The sequence below is a fragment of the Chlorocebus sabaeus genome, chromosome 14 (genome assembly GCF_047675955.1).
Source record: "Chlorocebus sabaeus isolate Y175 chromosome 14, mChlSab1.0.hap1, whole genome shotgun sequence".
NCBI classification, from domain to species: Eukaryota; Metazoa; Chordata; class Mammalia; order Primates; family Cercopithecidae; genus Chlorocebus; species Chlorocebus sabaeus.
In genome coordinates this window covers 27904399-27921695 of record NC_132917.1, presented here as the reverse complement: position 1 = coordinate 27921695, position 17297 = coordinate 27904399, and the positions used below count along the sequence as shown (strand labels likewise).

Sequence of the window (17297 nt, the reverse complement as noted above, 5' to 3'; positions counted from 1 at the left end):
CGTGACTTAAATCCCAGACACAAAGTTAAGAGATGAAGATAAGACTGGAACAGGAGGTCAGAATCCTTAGAAAAGGAAGAAGGAGGGCAAAGAAATAGAGAGAGAAACAGATTAACTGTAATTCACAGTAGGAAGGGCAGGTATCTATACAGAGGCTGAAACTGAGCAGACGGTCTGAGAAGGATGGAGCATGCACGATGATTCTGGGTACGTGGTGGACTGGAGGAAGAAATCTCACAAGAGGGATGAGTTGGGGACTTGCTTTTACCTTGTTGGTGAGCAGGTGGCATACTTGAGGAACGTAATCAATGAGACATCCTCCTCCTGGGAAAGCTGGGATATGAAGAGCCGAGGAGCCTCCAAGTGCACTGAAAGGACAAGAGTACAATGGACACTTCTCTTAGGGCTTAAGCAACTTAAGAAGTGTTACCCCCAAGCAGACTCGGCTTCTCTCATCAAAGTCTGGCCACCGACTGCCTAGGTTAATGATGATGGGTATGTGGGCTTCACTTTATGATTACATTTCTGCATTTTAATTCATTTTAATAAATTAGCATGTTTGCATTATACATCATTGATAACACGCAACAGTACAAATTAGAAAATTTTGATTGGCATGGGATGGGTAAATGTCTTACCAACACCAATGGGCTGCAGGCATTACTGAAACATACACTTTCATACTCTTCATTATGCCCAATTCTTCGCTGGGCACAGGTAAGTTATTCACTAAACACTGAAACTGAACTAAAATGAATTGCTGCAACACTGTAACAGAGTTCTAAAGAGACTAATTCTACAGCTTGTCGGCCATTATCTTGTATTTCAGAAGGTATACAAGAAGGTGCAGTCAATAATCACTGATCCAAGTAGTAAGATACAATGTTGATTCAGAAATAATTTCCAGATCTTTCAGAAATTCCTTTTTTCTGGCCGGGCGCGGTGGCTCACAACTGTAATCCCAGCACTTTGGAATGCTGAGGTGGGGGGATCACCTGAGGTCAGGAGTTTGAGACCAGTCTGACCAACATGACGAAACCTGGTCTCTACTAAAAATACAAAGATTAGCTGGGCGTGTGGTGGTGGGCACCTGTAATCCCAGCTACTCAGGAGGCTGAGGCATGAGAATCGCTTGAACCTGGAAGGCAGAGGTTGCAGTGAGCCAAGATCACACCACTGCACTCCAGCCTGGGCGATACAGCGAGACTCAGTCTCAAAAGAAAAAAAAAAACAAAACTCTTTTTTTTCAGTTTAAATTAACCAGCAAACAATTATTAAAAGAAATTGTTCAGAACTTTAAAGCATACATTTCATTTATCACCCTTAATCTTCACTTCATCTTCTTTCCTATGCTCCCTTTCCTTTTGCCTTAGCTTGTTTTTCTTTTCTTAATTTCATTTTAATGCATATACTTCTATAAGTCCCCTAAACCCTCTCTGTAATACGATGGGATATTTTAAAAAATCCCTAAAATCTCTTAATGTTGTGATTACTTCTTAATGTTGTGATTATTTATTTATAATGTTGGATTATTATCCAAGACCCCACAGTTACAAGGTTGTAAGTGGAAGAAAAAGGTGTGACAATAACTGCCTAGAAAATCATTTCTTTTTTTTTTTGAGACCGAGTCTCGCTCAGTCGCCCAGGCTGGAGTGCATTGGCGTGATCTTGGCTCACTGCAAGCTCCGCCTCCCGGGTTCATGCCATTCTCCTGCCTCAGCCTCCCAAGTAGCTGGGACTACAGGTGCCCGCCGCCATGCCAGGCGAATTTTTTGCATTTTTAGTAGAGACGGGGTTTCACCGTGTTAGCCCGGATGGTCTCGATATCCTGACCTTGTGATCCGCCCGCCTTGGCCTCCCAAAGTGCTGGGATTACAGGCGTGAGCCACCACACCCGGCTAGAAAATCATTTCTAAAGAGTTCAGGGCAGCCAGGTGCAGTGGCTCACGACTATAATCCCAGCACTTTGGGAGGCTGAGGTTGGCAAATCACTTGAGTCCAGGAGTTCGACATCAGCTTGGACAACATAGGAAGACTTCATCTCTACAAAAAATTTTAAAAATTAGCCAGGCATGGTAGTGCACATCTGTAGCCTTAGCTACTCAGGAAACTGAGGTGGGAGGATCACTTGAGCCTGGAGGCAGAGGTTGCAGTGAGCCAAGATCGTGCCTCTGTACCCTAGCCTGGGCGACAGAGTGAGACCCCGTCTCAACAAACAAACAAACAAACACACAAACCAAGAAAAGGTTTAGGGCACTTTGATTTAGTGTAGGGTTTGTGATACAGGGAGTATGTATGTGAATGTGCATACACATGTATAAAACACTACTAAAAGGACTACAAACCCATCCTGTCTCCCTATTGACTACAGATTTCTGAAATTAATTTTCCTGGTAAAAATAAATTGAGTGGGGCCAGGCATGGTGGCTCACACCCGTAATCCCAGCACTTTGGCAGGCCGAGGGGGGTGGATCACAAGGTCAAGAAATCAAGACCATCCTGGCCAACATAGTGAAACCTTGTCTCTATTAAAAATACAAAAATTAGCTGGGCGTGGTGGCAGGCCACTATAATCCCAGCTACTCGGAAGGCTGAGGCAGGAGAATCGCTTGAACCCAAGGAGGTGGAGGCTGCAGTGAGCCGAGATCGTGCCACTGCACTCCAGCCCGGGCGACAAAAGTGAGACTCCATCTCGAAATAAATAAATAAATGAATTTTGTGTTTGCTCATGCAAATAAAAAGTCTAAATGAACAAAATCTCGAGTGACACAAGGAAGTCAATGTGGAGTGGAAATATTCAATATTGACTTTTTCTACTCAGATCTTACCTAAAAGCACAACTCTGACAGTTGAGAAAATTGTAAGACAGTGTTTGACTAAGTATGACGTTAATGAATCATCTGCATTCTGCAACTGCCTAGAATCAGCAAGGCCATCATTTCCTTTTGCTACGCTTAGAGTAGGCATTAGATTAGATTTAGCCTAAACTCTGAAGACAGCTACGAAAATTCCTATGACTTCCTAAAAACCAGAGGAAGGCTTTTTGTCTCCTCTTTTTGTATGCACAAATAACATAGAAGGCACACATCTAACCAGAAGGTTCTAATGATTTCATTAGGATAGAAAGCTGATTAAGAAAAAAATAATCCATAGTGCAAGAAAAATAAATACAATATTTATGTCCTGTAGCTACTGGTTGAATATCTGTATAACATAGAGAATGACAAGATCCAAGCTACTCATAGCTCACTTAGACGAACAATCCTTGGCATAATAAAATTCCAAAAAAGAAAATAATTTGGACACTTCCCTGGAGTTGACAGTAATAGGCTTTGAATTATATAAAATATTACAGTCATTAAATTATATACAAGGAAGGAAAACAGTCTGAGTAATCCTTTAAACTTGAAACTGTCTCCCTCTGTCTGTTTTGATTGTGCCATTCTGAAATACAGTTGTTAGACAAAAATCACCTGTAATGATGGAGAAAAGCAGAGGTGTGAAGAGCTCCAAAGGCCATGTGTTCTGCTGGCAGGCCCATGTGTCGGCACCCTGCTTTGGTCACTACCAAGAACTAACACATGTTGCTAGGTGCTTTATCATATTATCTAATTAAATGCTCTCCATAGTTCAAAGAGGTGGGAAGTATTGTTGTAATTTCACATGTGAAAAAATTGAGGCTCAGAGAACAGAAAATACTGCCTAGGTTCACACAATTAGACAGAGGTAAAACCAAGATCTGAACACAGGTTTGCCTGTCACCAGAGTCTAGGCTGTTTCTGCTGATATATACTACCTCCCTGAGAGCAGGGGGATTTTCAATCATGAAAGACTACAGGGATGGAAAGAAACAGTGGATCTAGCTATCAGTGAGCCAGACCAGCATCCCAGTATGATGAGGGGCTCCTAGAGGCTTCAGACCGTCACCAAAGTAGACACCATGATGTATGGCTCATCTCCATTTACAATTTCCCACACAGCAGCAAGGCAGGATCTCCTCTTAATTTTGTTAATATCTCAGTACTCTCCCAACCCAACCATCAAACAATCAGATTCATTTGATCTCAAATGTGACGGACCAGCCACTGTGGCAGGTCTGATTCTGAATGACTTGGTTGGCTGTCCGGGGTGAGCCTCAACAAGTGTAAAGCACTTTAGGCACTATGAAAGATAGTTTTAACTGAGAGTTTATTTTTTAAAGGACGTCATTTCACCCTTTATTTAACTCAGTAGTTTCTTAGCTTGTAAGGGTCCAAAATCTATATCCAGTGTCACACACTGATAAGTGCTGCTGATTCATGTATAAATATCCGCCTCATGGGTAAATATTTAACAGGCTTGCTATAGCCTGAATGCTGCCCTGATCATGCTGAATAAACTAAGTCAAGTGCCATGAAATAAAGGGTCATTATGTTTTTAGAGGGTGCAAGATGGTGGTAAGGCCTTGTGATCTCTAATTCTTTAATATTCATGAATCAAAAAATATTGGGCTGAGCATGTACAACAGGAAACTCACCCTGTGCAGAGACTCCAGGGCTCACTCAAGACATTCCCAGGACTGCAGGGCTGGCTGAAGAGAAGGCAGGGCCTGACTAACCCACTAAGTGGCTGGGGAAGAATTACAAGGAGATGAAAGGGACCACTTGGCATTGATACTCCTGACCTGCAGAGTGGTGCGGTGAGGAAGCAGGGTGAGAAGGAAATCGGTGTGGCAGGGGCTCAGGCTTCACTTGGGAGGAGAAAAGGATGAAAAGGGCTGTTCTGATGAGAGGGTAGCTTCTATCTCTTCATGGAATAAAATCAAACATGAAACTAGTTTATAATTCTTAGAACTGAAACTTAATCTGTGGATATAAATTAGAAGGACGAGGCCAGAGTTTTAAAAACTTTTCCAAAGGTAGGGGTAATTAAATAGGCCAAAATGAAACCAGAAAAGCATTTCCAGGGTAGTCTTGTTGGCTCTAAAACTCAAATTAAGAACTATCTATACTGAATGTATTAATACTAGTCTTTTCCATGCAAATGAAACTCATAGAGTCCTTTGTGAACTTCAGTCTGTCTGCAAATTATCACATCTCTAATATAGTCATGAGCCACACACAACATTTCAGTTAATGACGGACCCCATATGTGACAGTTGTCCCATAAGATTACAATACCGTATGCTTACTGTTCCTTTCCTATGTTTAGATATGTTTAGATACACAAATACTTACCATTGTGTTACAATTGCCTATAGGATTAAGTACAGGAACATGCTGTGTACGTCTGTAGCCCAGAAGCAATAGGCTCACCAGATAGCCTAGGCGTGTAGTAGGCTGTCTATCTAGGTTTGGGTTGGTACATTCTATGATGTTTGCACAATGACAATACTGCCTAATGACACATTTCTCAGAACGTGTCCTGGCCATTAAGAAATGCATGACTGCACTGAAGACTTAACTTGGCTGCAACGTGATAGCATAAATAAATTGTTTTTATTTTGACACAGAAAAATGCAGGGAGTCAGCCTGTCTGAAAGCTTGACTTGGGACAATAGGGTTTTGATTCTGACCCATTATGAAACAGCAACTCCCTTTCCTCCCACGTGGGGTTTTACCTTACTGGTCAAGTAAAATGAGCAAAACATAATTTAGACTGGAGAAAATCAGAAGAGCTAGTGATTCGCAATCCTAATTCTTGCTTCTGTCAAGTTTTCTTTCTTTAGTTCTACTCAACTTTCTCATCAGTTCAGTGGGATAGCACCACTCTCAAAGAGACCTGGCCAGGCACAGTGGCTTGGGCCTGTAATCCTAGCACTTTGGGAGGCTGAGGCAGGATGACTGCTCCAGGCCAGGAGTTTGAGACCACCCTGGGCAACAGAGCGAGATCCCATCTCTAAACAAATTAAAAATTAGCCAGGCATGATCGTATGTGCCTATAGTCCCAGCTACTCAGGAGCCTGAGGCCAGAGGATCACTTGAGGCCAGGAGTTGGAGGTTGCAATGTGCCATGCTTATACCACTGCACTCTAGCCTGGATGACTGAGTGGGACTCTGTCTCTTAAAAAAAAAAAGACATCTCTCTCAAAGCATTAAAATGGTCAGAGTACCAATTAGAGTTACATTAACACAAAAATAGCACCAAGCACTCTATGAGAGACGTTACTCTAAAAGTCTTCTCTGTCCAAGGGTCATGACAAGGCGTTGTCAGAGACATTTGGGTCAGCCTTGGCATCCTGCCTTTGCCCCTGAATTGGGTTCTGAGGGAGAGGAAGTTGACCTGGCTGCCTCCTCCACAGTATGATTCAGGGGCTGTTGGAAGTTGAAGCATGGAAAGGGGAACATCCAGGATGATAGAAACAAGCAGCCTGTAGCCTCCAAGCTAAGAGAAATCCTAAGGCAATGTGTGCTGCCTTCAATCCAATTCAACAAACACTAACTGTATGCCTAACTATGTCTAAGGACTTGAGTTTCCCATTCTGAACACATGACTAAGGTACTAATGATAAGTCCTTCCAAAGTAGAGGAATGCCAGGGACCTCAAGAATCTGGGGCACTCTGTAATACCAGATTATGTTTCCTGGTGGCCTGCCAGGAGAGCCATTACTATGAAACAACTCACTGTTATTTATTGAGTTCCCACCTTTGCCAGACACTCTACTGGGCACTTCATGATCTCTAAACCTCACAACGACCCTGCCAAGTAGACCGAATTAGCCCCATTTACAGATGAGGAAACTGACATCTAAGAGTCTAAGTATCTTATTCAAGATCACCCAGCAAGTAAGTTGCAGAGGTGGGACTGAACCCAGGCCTTTCTGGTTCCAAAGCCTATGTCCTTTTTCATTAGGAATTCTTTCACAGAAAGATGAAGTAGAATTTTAAAAAGTCTACTCCCTACCAATATACTGAAATAGTAGAATAAGTGATTTAAATTGTCTTCAAAGCTTTTATACATAAAATTAATCACCTCGTCCATCTCACTTTTTATCATCTTAGAGGTATCACATGTCACAACAAAGTAACGTGGTGGGACTAAAAAAAAATCATTCATAGTTCTGAAAACCCAGAAGAACATACATAATAAATTAAGGAGAGGCTCTAGTTTAGTTTTCTTACTTTCTTTTCTTCTTCTTCTTCTTTTTTTTCCCCTGAGACAGGATCTTGCTCTGTTGTCATGCGGTGGCGTGATCACGGCTCACTGCAGCCTCAACTTCCCAGGCTCAGGTGATCCTCCCAGCTCAGCCTCCTGTGTAGTTGGGACCACAGATGTGTGCCACCATGCCTGGCTAATTTTTTTGTATTTTTAGTAGGGAAGGAGTTTCGCTAGGTTGTCCAGGCTGGTCTCGAACTCCTAGGCTCAAGTGATTTGCTGCCTCAGCCTCCCAAAGTGCTGGGATTACAGGTGTGAGCCATCACGCCCAGCCTTGTTTTGTTTTCTAGCTAAATTTTTTTTTCTAGCAAAGCATTTTCTAGACCTATTGTTAGCTCTCAACTCATTTTACAGATTCAACTTTGAGCCATCTCAAGAGTGTCAGTCCTTCAGTTAAACAAAATCAGGTTGTAATTCAATATGGAGAAAATTTCAATGAGTACAATAGGACAAGAAAATAAGACAGGAGATCAGAAAGATGAGTTAAGTATACCAGTGGAAGAAAATCTGAGTATTCACACGGAATCAGAGGCTCATGGAAGCATCAATTCAGGCCTGGCTGTATTACATTTGTGACTAATCTAATATTTCTACTAAACATACTTTATACCGTAAGTAAGAACTCTGTGAGAGTACTGTATTCCATTTTTTGTTTCTCACTTTTAAAGGGACATATAAAAATGGAAATGTTGAGACAATGACAACTATGATTAAGCACTCAGAAAACATTCCTCCTTGGAGCAAAGTCTAAAAAAGTTGAAACTGCTAAGTTAAATAACTTTAAAAAATACGGCATTATTAAATAGAGTAATTAAAAATATGGGCCGGGCACGGCGGCTCACGCCTGTAATCCCAGCACTCTGGGAGGACAAGGCAGGGGAACCACTTGAGATCAGGAGTTTGAGACCCGCCTGGCCAACATGGTGAAACCCCGTCTCTACTAAAAATACAAAAACTAGCCAGGTGTGTGGTGGTGCACACCTGTAGTCCCAGCTACTTGGGAGGCTGAGGCAGAAGAATCACTTGAACTTGGGAGGCAGAGGTTGCAGTGAGTTGAGATTGCACCACTGCACTCCAGCCTGGGTGACAGAATGAGACTCGGTCTCAAAAAAAAAATAAAAAATAAAAAAAAATAAAAGGCCTACTACTACACGGATAATTTTGATCAGCTGTTCTTTGATTAGGCACACTATAAACGAGAAGAGTTTAAGAGGCATTAAGAGGAATTTGGTTGGTAAATGAATTCTCCACAGAACAGAGTAGTGAATAATAACTCCATTTACTCAGCACTAATGCATCATGTCCTGTATCAGGTGCTTTTCCTCTATGATATCATCTATTCGTCATATCAACCTATGAGAGAAGTGTTATCCCGTCTTACAGGTGAGAGCACGGGAACTTCAGAGAAGCTATAGAACCTCTCTAAGGTCATAGAGGCGGTGAATGACAAAGAGGCATCGAACCCCAGTGGGGTCTCCCTCACCTAAATCTACCCCACTCTTAGGTCTCTGGTTATCACTTTTGTGACTTCTATGTCCTTATCTGCATCCTTGACATCTGGTTCCACATGTGACTTGGGTGTTTCAGTAGATGCCTGGGCTGACCAAGTCCTTGAGGGTGTTTCCAGGAATATTTATTAAACTTACTTTGGTACCTGAACTGACGTGATTAGTTCAGGGCCAGAGGACTTGATGGACACTTTCCAGTAGAAAGAAGGTGGAATGCAAGCAAATAACTTTACATTTAAAAAATATGAAAGACGAGACTATTGTAATTGCAAACAGAGTATGTCTAATGGCATGAACACTAACCAAGTCTTTGTTCAGAAATGCGTTTTGTAAGTTTGTTAACATCTCAAACAAGCCTTTAAGAGGGCAGTAATCTTAACAGATGTCCACCATCAGGATTTTGTTAGCATGTGGAAAAGCATTTTAAGTAAGCCCCCCAAAACAATAATGGACTTAGCAGATGTTATTCTACTAAGAGTTGGTATGAACTACTTCTAATGATGCCCAGTCACTCAAGACATGAAAAGGGTAAGGGGAAGAAAAGTTTTTTTTTCTCTTGTTGCATCTTGATTCCTGGCCTACTACCTGCTGTTGATTGCATTACAGTTTCTTCAAGAAGTGAAACTATTTTCAAAAACTAGAGGTCAGGAGTGAGTGAATTTACTATGAGTTTGTTATAAAGGTACACCTTTGAAACTCCAATGAATAGCTTTACTGCTCTTAAATAGGTACAGCTCACTTTTACTATGAATTACCTTTAAAACATTTTCCCTGGGGGAAAAAAAAAAAACAGTGCATGCAATAGTTATCTGAGACGCACCTACAAACATTTTTCTAACTCCTTCTTTCTCACTGCACACAGGTTTTAATGATAGTCAAAGAAAGATGCAGAGAATAAGAAAAAAGCCTTCTGTCTTTCCAGGACACAGAAGGGTATCTGCCTGATTTCTATTAACTGGTATTTACTAAAAGGTCAGGCACATAAACAGCACTAGGTAACTTCACGTGCACATCACTGGTCTCTGTGTTCAAGGAGTCAATCTGTAGGTAGCTAAAGCTTGACCTCCACACGAAAATGAAAAGATATCAGAAGATGAGATTAGCACAGGTTTCCAAAGTGCTCCTTGCTTGAATTTTTACGACAGCTTTACAAAGTAGGTAGCAAGTGTCAACATACTCATTGTAGAGAGAAGCAAAAAACCTGAGGCTTGAGATGGATGATTTGTCCAAGCTGGAAGCAGTGAAACTGGAATTGTAATCTTTCTCTGTACCTGGAGTTTTCATGTTTGCTTAAGAATAATCTGGAGGGGGGATGGGGGGGGGGCTTGTTAAAAACTCAGATACCCAGATCCCACCCCAAAGAAGGCAATTTACTAGGTTTATTCAGCAGGTCGGAGTTTGAAAAAATACACCACAGTTTGAAAAAACACTGCTCTAGACCTCACGCAATGATGCACAGCCAGGGCTGGAATGGGAAGGGGTGTGGTCAATGAAAATGTGCCTCCTATCCCCGTGGCATCAGGGCAGTGACTACTTGCACGGTGGACAACAGGAAGGTAAGGAAAACACAGATCTGCTCTTAAGGCCTAGTATGGGAGATGAGACATTTATGGAAACAACCAGAAAAAAGGTGGTTTCTGCTAGATGTATACATGGGTAAAATGAGTGTGGTTATATTCAGGTAAACAGAAGGCAAGGCAAGGAAGCAGTCAAATCAAAACTGAGGCTGGAAGTAAGGAGGACACAGACACTACTTAACAAGGCAGGGCAATGGATCCGAGGCCAGGATCTCAATGTGGACAGCAGACCACGCGTCCTGGACTGCACCGAGCAGCTTTTTGCCCATTGAGAAAGGCACATTTCATATTTCAGGCTGCCCAGCGTGCCTACTGGTAAGGGGTATCTACCTAGAGAGGAGGCAAGAACAGGGATAGATCCTGATGCAATGCCAGTGGTGAACTGCAAAGGAAAGAAAATGTGAGGTTAAAAAAATAAAAGTTCTGTTTAGTCGTAAAGTGAGAGATGTTCTGGAGATTAAAAAAAAAAATCTGGGCTTTGAGACTGAATCTCAGCCAGGTTCACCGCTGAAATTTCTCCTTTAATCTAACAAATTCTAAATGTATCTGTCTGGCTCAGGCCTTTCTTGAACTCAGAACTTGTATAGCCAACTGTCCTCTCACCACTGCCACAGGTTAAAAATGCATCTCAAACTTAACCTGCTCACAAGTAAACTTGCCCCTGAAACCTACTGCTCCCATATCCATCTCATCTCAGAGAATGGCAGCTTCTATCTCTTGGTTCCCAGACCAAAAACCTCCATCATCGCTGACTGCCTTCTCTCACACCCCATAGTCAATCAGCCTGGCTGGCTTCAGAGGCACTCACTGAGAGCAGGGCTCAGAACCTACCAGAACTTCTCATTGGGGTTGAAACCTCCCTGGACAAACTGGGGTGATTTCCACCTCAGTGCACTGGCCCAGTTCTCCTGCTGTTCCCTCTGCCTGGAACTCTCTTCCCAGCCATCTGCGGGCAGGCTTCCTCATCTGCTTCAGGTCTTACTCAAATGTCAGCTTCCTGAACCATCTATTTAACATAGCCCCCTTCCATCTCTGGTACTTGGTCGTCTGTGATGTCATTTTCACCGTGGCATAAGACATTCTATATGTATTCATTCATCATCTCCCCCCATGACTTCTCACTAGAATATAAGCTCCTCCAGAATGAGGATCTGCCTCTGTTTTGTTCACTTTTATAACCTCATTATTCTTGGCAAGAATAATGCCAAGCATATCAGGAACTTAATAAATATTTGTAGTATTAAAGTCCAATTAATATAAAAAAAGATACGGAAGTCAAATTTCTAAATGAACATTAAAAGCCAATAAATGCATATATCTTTATGGAAATAGTCATCATGGAAAAGGAGAGTTTAACAGTCTTGGAAAGGGATTGGCAAACTTTTTCGGTAAAAGGCCAGGTAGTAAATATTGTCATCTTTGCATCCATACTGCCTGTATTGCAGTTACTTAGCTCTCCTGCTGAAGTGCAAAAGCAGCCACAGATAATATGTAAATGAATGAGCATGGCTGTGTTTCAACAAAATTTTGTTTATGGATACTAAAATTCGAGTTTCGTGTAATTTTTACGAGTCATGAAACATTATTATTTAAATATTTTTCTAACCATTTAAAAATGTAAAAGTCATTCTTAGCTGTGGGTTGGATTTGGCCAGGAGGTTTTAGTTTGCTGACTCTTGATCTAGAATTATAGGAATATCTGACAGTTCTACAGATGCTGAAACTAGGAAAAGTATCCAGGAAGAAATATAGGCAAACTCCACCTCCCTGATTAGGTTATTAGCAAAAATGAAAAGAGGCCCTTTGGTGAAACTTCGTAGACGCTATATTCCATCGGCAGGTAAACCACAAGAATTAGCTTTTTCAGGCAAGGGTGAGGTGAACATTAGGCAGCCCGTGGACTGTGGGAGTTCTCACAACGATACTAGATTGCAACTGTGCAAGAGGGAGCTATTTATATGATTTTGAACGAAGCTTGAGGCATATTCTGGTGCTTTTTAACTTCTATGTTAGGTGAAAAAGCTGCCTACAAAAGCCTTCCTCCCACCCAAAATACTAGCTGTTAGTTGGTGACTGATCCTCAGAAATATTAACATGAATCATATATGCTCTTTTCACAGTGCAAAAAGAGATAATTTTAACACTCAGAAAATGTCATAAACCACACAATAGAGAAGCTATCCAGCCTTCAAATTGTAAATAAATAAAATCCTGTTCCTGCATGGAAGCCGCTTCCTCCTTTCAATTCTGATGCTTCCTCCTTTGGATTCTGATGCCTGCAGGGCTGGCTGGTGTTCACCGTGTTCAGTCTGATGCTGAAGGAGACTTTGCTCTCCATCCTCCTTCCCTGGGGCCCACCCTTGTTAGCCCGACTGTCTTTGGGAACCCATAGCACTCGGCCTTGCCCTTTCTCTGGTTGCTGCTCTTCTCACCTACAGGCAGCTTGTGGCTTCCTTGTCTCTACTGTGATCAGCCTGGGTTGGCTTACGTGGCACCAGCTGAGAGCAGGGCTCAATCTTTACCCAGGCTTCAGGAAAGAACTCCCGAGTTAACTTTCTTCTTCTTACTTGGAGAAACAGGTATTTTTGTCTTTGATCCCTAAGCTCTGTTTTCTTTCTCTTGTTACTAAACAGTTCACTCCCTATCCACCCCTCCTTTTTTTGCAACTTCATCATTTTTCCACATTGCACCGTTTGGCACAGGAGAAGGAAAGAACCACATCAAATAAAGGAATGCAACCACAAAAGCTGCCTTGAGAAACAGGGCCCCAGATTTTTTTTTTTTTTTTGTCAATTTACCGTTTTTGGACTTGTTCTCCCATAATCAAATCCTCCCTATCGTGCTAACAATGTGGTGGTGTGTCAAAACATTGGAATTCTGCTTCAATCAGCAACCCAGAGCTTAATAGGAAAATGAAGCAACAAAATGTTGCTCTTACTGTTAACCTTAGGCTAGGCCTGTCCTTAGGATGGGGACTGTTTGCTTCTTTATGGTAAACGGGCCAAACGTTCAGTTTTGTGAGAGCTTGCATTGTCAGCAGAGGCCCACAGCAGTGTCGTGAGCATCATTCAGCACGCTTCTAAAGCAAGGGGGACAGTCACTTCAAATACCGCAAACTGAAGCACGAAGCATCCCACAATTTAGTAAGCCAGAGAAGAGTTCAGACTAAATTTGTTTGCAAAAATTTTAAAGACACATTCATTTTACTGGCAGCAAGTCAAGGGTCTGGCTCTATGACACTCATGTCTGCAGTTATCACAAAAGGGCTTTTGTGAAATTAAAGTGGTTATTTTGTTTCTTGTTTTTAAATTAAAAACATGTGCAATATGTAAACCATTTAGGGACAACAATAAGGTGCCACAATTCCAAACCAAAACATTTGCAAGTCACTACTCTATGTCCTCAGGGAGTATGTGATACAGTTAATGTTTCTAATATTCATCATCAATGAAAACATCCATTACAGGTAGAGAATTTTCGATTTAGCGATTTTTTAATCTTCTGTGATTAACTTGGTAAACTAAACTGTTTGAAGGTAAGTATTTTTGTTGTTTTGGTTTGGTTCACACGGAGTCGTGTGCCACTTTGGTTAACGTTGGAAATAGCCTCTTCTTCAACATCATCTCTTGCATATACAGACAGCGAGTAGAACTGTATCTGTCCCTGAACACTGAAGTAGTGTGACCTCCCTCCAGAGATTTCTCTTGGGGAGAGAGGAAGGGGTGGGAGGAGAAATACCTTTTCTCCCACCTTGTTCTAACATAGCATATTGGAATCTCAGGGTGGAGAAATGTGTTATTTGAAAAGAAAGAAAAAAGCTCACAGCTGGTTCTGATATGGACTAAAAGGACAGATTGTCCAACTGCCCCACTCCTGAGAAATGCTGTTTCAACCATACAGAAGGAGTCTTCTGTCCTTAGAAGCTAAAGACCTTAGTTAATAGGTAAAGTTGCTGCTCTTCTAATTTTAGCAACATTCAGCCTGGCCCCAGTTCTACCTTGAAGAGCCAAGTCATTGGTGTCATTCCAGTTGCCCACTGATCTTCCTGTCTCCTCTTGAGCCCCCTACTCTCACTGCCACCATAGCTGCCCAATAAGCAGAGAGTATGACCAAGTCAAGGTGGTGAACAATGAAGGGAAGAATGGCAGAGCTAGTATAAGGGGCCGCAGGCAGGTGCTTGCTTACAAGGACCCCCTCTCCTCCCCATTCTGCTGATGCGGCTCAGGTGCCAAGCCCGGGTGCCTGGCCCTGGTGCCACCTACTGCCCAGGAAATGTCCACAAAGGTGAGCATGGGGAGCAGGACATAGACACTGGATGGGGGCACTGTTCCCCTCTGCAGTGTGCTCCCCAAACCAGCTGGAAAGCAGGAGGAGCCATTTGCTGGAGCAGAATGGGAAGAGGGAATTGAGGAGGCTATAAGTAGAGTTAGTATTTTAACAAAAATAAGATATATTCAGTAGATTGCTATCATTTCAAAAACATTTGATCTTACTAAATATATTGTTTACTTAGTAACAGGGAAGTGGGAGTTCACTTCTGTTAATATCCATCTGTGCAAAACTAGGAATCTATTTCTGAATAACATAATTTATTTACCTGGTATCTTTTACTTTTAAAAAATATCCACTAATTTAAATACTATTTTTAGCCAATTCTCTAAAATAGATGATTCAAAACAGCCACAACAGTAACAAGGGCCCACACTTCCCTAGACAGAGTGTGGGGCAGGCCTGCCGGGAAGCAGGGCCAGGGCGCCTCATGGTCCAGGTTGCCTAGAACTCAGGGGAACCTGTACTGAGGCACCTGATAACTCCAGAAGGTAGATGTGTTTGCTTTCCTTAAACCAGTGACACAAGACACAACAGAAAGGGAAAGGTTTAGTCAGGAAGAGAAGGGGTTCTGGTAACTTTAGACAAGGACAATGCCAATTTAATTGGCCAAATATAATTGAGGTTGGCTTAATAACTTTTTTGGAAACCACTTTCTTGGTTGCTTGAGAATTTGGATTGCTGCTGTTTTCTTAAGCCTTCAAAACCAAAACACTAAACATATACTAATAGAGCAGTATTAATAGCACAGAGGGGAATATAAACATGACTTATGAGAAAAGTTCTATGGCTGGCCCATAGCTATTATCTCCTGCCCCTGCAGGATGTGAAGGTATCAATACTGCATCCATGGCATCAATGGGCCCAAAGTAGTTTCACTCAGACTCACGTGGAATCACATGTTGAATATTCATAGCTTCATTTCTGGAAGCTATGAGTGTTTTACCCTATATGGCAAATGAGACTTCAGTGAGATGTGATAAAGGTTAAGGATCCTGACATGAGGAGATTATCTTGAATTCTCTGGTTGGGCTCTCCATCAATCTAGGCCTCTTGGTGTAAGGATTCAGTTCAAGACACTCTTAACTCTCAGGATTCCTGGCACTCTCCAGAAATGACTCTTCCACAGAACCCCGTGTAGGCATTTAGAGTCTTAGAGCAGAGGGCAGGGGAGGATTCACAACTTCTGGGCCATCGGCAAGCCCTGAGCATGAGTATACAAGGTCCACCACAGAGCTCCGGCCATTCAACGGGGCTCCAGGCTCGCATCAGCACCTCCCTTTCCCAATCAGACCAAGATTGCTTCTCAATACAGTCTGGGGCTAACTCAGGACAACTCACTTTTCTGGATGTTTCCTCATTTCCTTAGGAACCAACTTGGGATCAGGGTCACTCTGGAACAAGGCGAGCCCTTAAGTTTGCTCCCATCGCTTCCTGAAACGGTTAAGCTGCAGCCATGCTCACTGCCTGAACAACAAACATGCTGGGCGTGGTGGCTCACACCTGTAATCCCAGCACTTTGGGAGGCCGAGACGGGCGGATCACGAGGTCAGGAGATCAAGACCATCCTGGCTAACATGGTGAAACCCCGTCTCTACTAAAAAAATACAAAAAAATTAGCCAGGCGTGGTGGCAGGTGCCTGTAGTCCCAGCTACTTGGGAGGCTGAGGCAGGAGAATGGCTTGAACCCGGGAGGTGGAGCTTGCAGTGAGCCGAGATCACACCACTGCACTCCAGCTTGGGCGACAGAGTGAGACTCGGTCTCAAATCAAAAACAAAAACAAAAACAAAAACAAAAAAACACACCAACCCAACTCTAGACTCAAAATAGAGATGGGGCATATTCTGAGTGACTTCTGCCTCCTAGGCCCGGGAAGGACTGAAGACAAATGTTGGAGAGAATAAATGACAAGTTCATATGAGTAGAACCGAATCACAAATGTAAACGACAAATTTCAATCAACAACAGGGAAGTTGAACACATTATAGCAGTCTTCCAGTGGAGTACCATACAGCCACCAGGAAGACAGCAGCCTTCAGGTTCTGATGGCCACTTAAAAAATACATTCATCATTTCCATTCAGACAAATGGCCATGATACACTGGATAGGAAAAATGCAAGTTGCAGAATAGTATGTAATGTGTCACACATTTTTTTGTGGCTAAATTAAAGCAACAACAACAACAACTAAATAAATAAATACCCCAAACTGATTTAATAGGGCGACATTGCAAACATACTAAATCGACATACTTCGTGTTTCTCAGTAAATCGTGTTTCTCCCCGGCCCTTTCACTGAGGCTAAAACTTGAGGCCTACTGTCCCAAGGAAGAGGGTGGTACCACCCAAGTCAGAGAAACACCAGCACAGGGAAGAAGAGGGATGTGGCACCGGATGAGCACATCCCTCAGACAGGAACGGAAAGAAGCAAAAGCAGAAAGGGGAGAAATTCAGAGGGAATAGGGCCTGCCTGGTGTCCCAGAGCTTTTCCTTGGGTCTCGGTGGAGAGAGAGAGAGACAGGAAAAAAGGGAAAGAGAGAGAGAAGCAGCGGTGGTAAAAGGAGAGACACCAAGGTTAACTGAGGGAAATCCAAGGGAAGAGTTTTTTACTCCACTTCCCACTTGGGAATCGGCGAGATCATCTTGCAGAGGAAGGGAGAATTACAGTAAGACACATGATCACATTGCACTTTGTATAGTTTTCTTTTCTTTTCTTTTGACAGGGTCTTCGTCTGTCACCCTGGAGTG

At 42.5% G+C, this 17297-nt stretch overlaps 1 protein-coding gene across 7 annotated transcripts in view; it reads right to left on the bottom strand.

The window, feature by feature from the left end:
• The window catches only part of BABAM2 (BRISC and BRCA1 A complex member 2), a 452593-nt gene that overhangs the window by 102911 nt on the left and 332385 nt on the right, over positions 1-17297 (bottom strand). For all 7 annotated transcript variants that reach the window (XR_012095242.1, XR_005243113.2, XM_038006214.2 and 4 more), the window contains one exon: positions 269-368. Coding sequence is in view for 5 of the 7 variants with exons in the window: in XM_038006214.2 (XP_037862142.1) it covers positions 269-368 (100 nt within the window). In the remaining 2 variants the exon portion in view is untranslated. The remainder of the gene's footprint in view (positions 1-268; positions 369-17297) is intronic.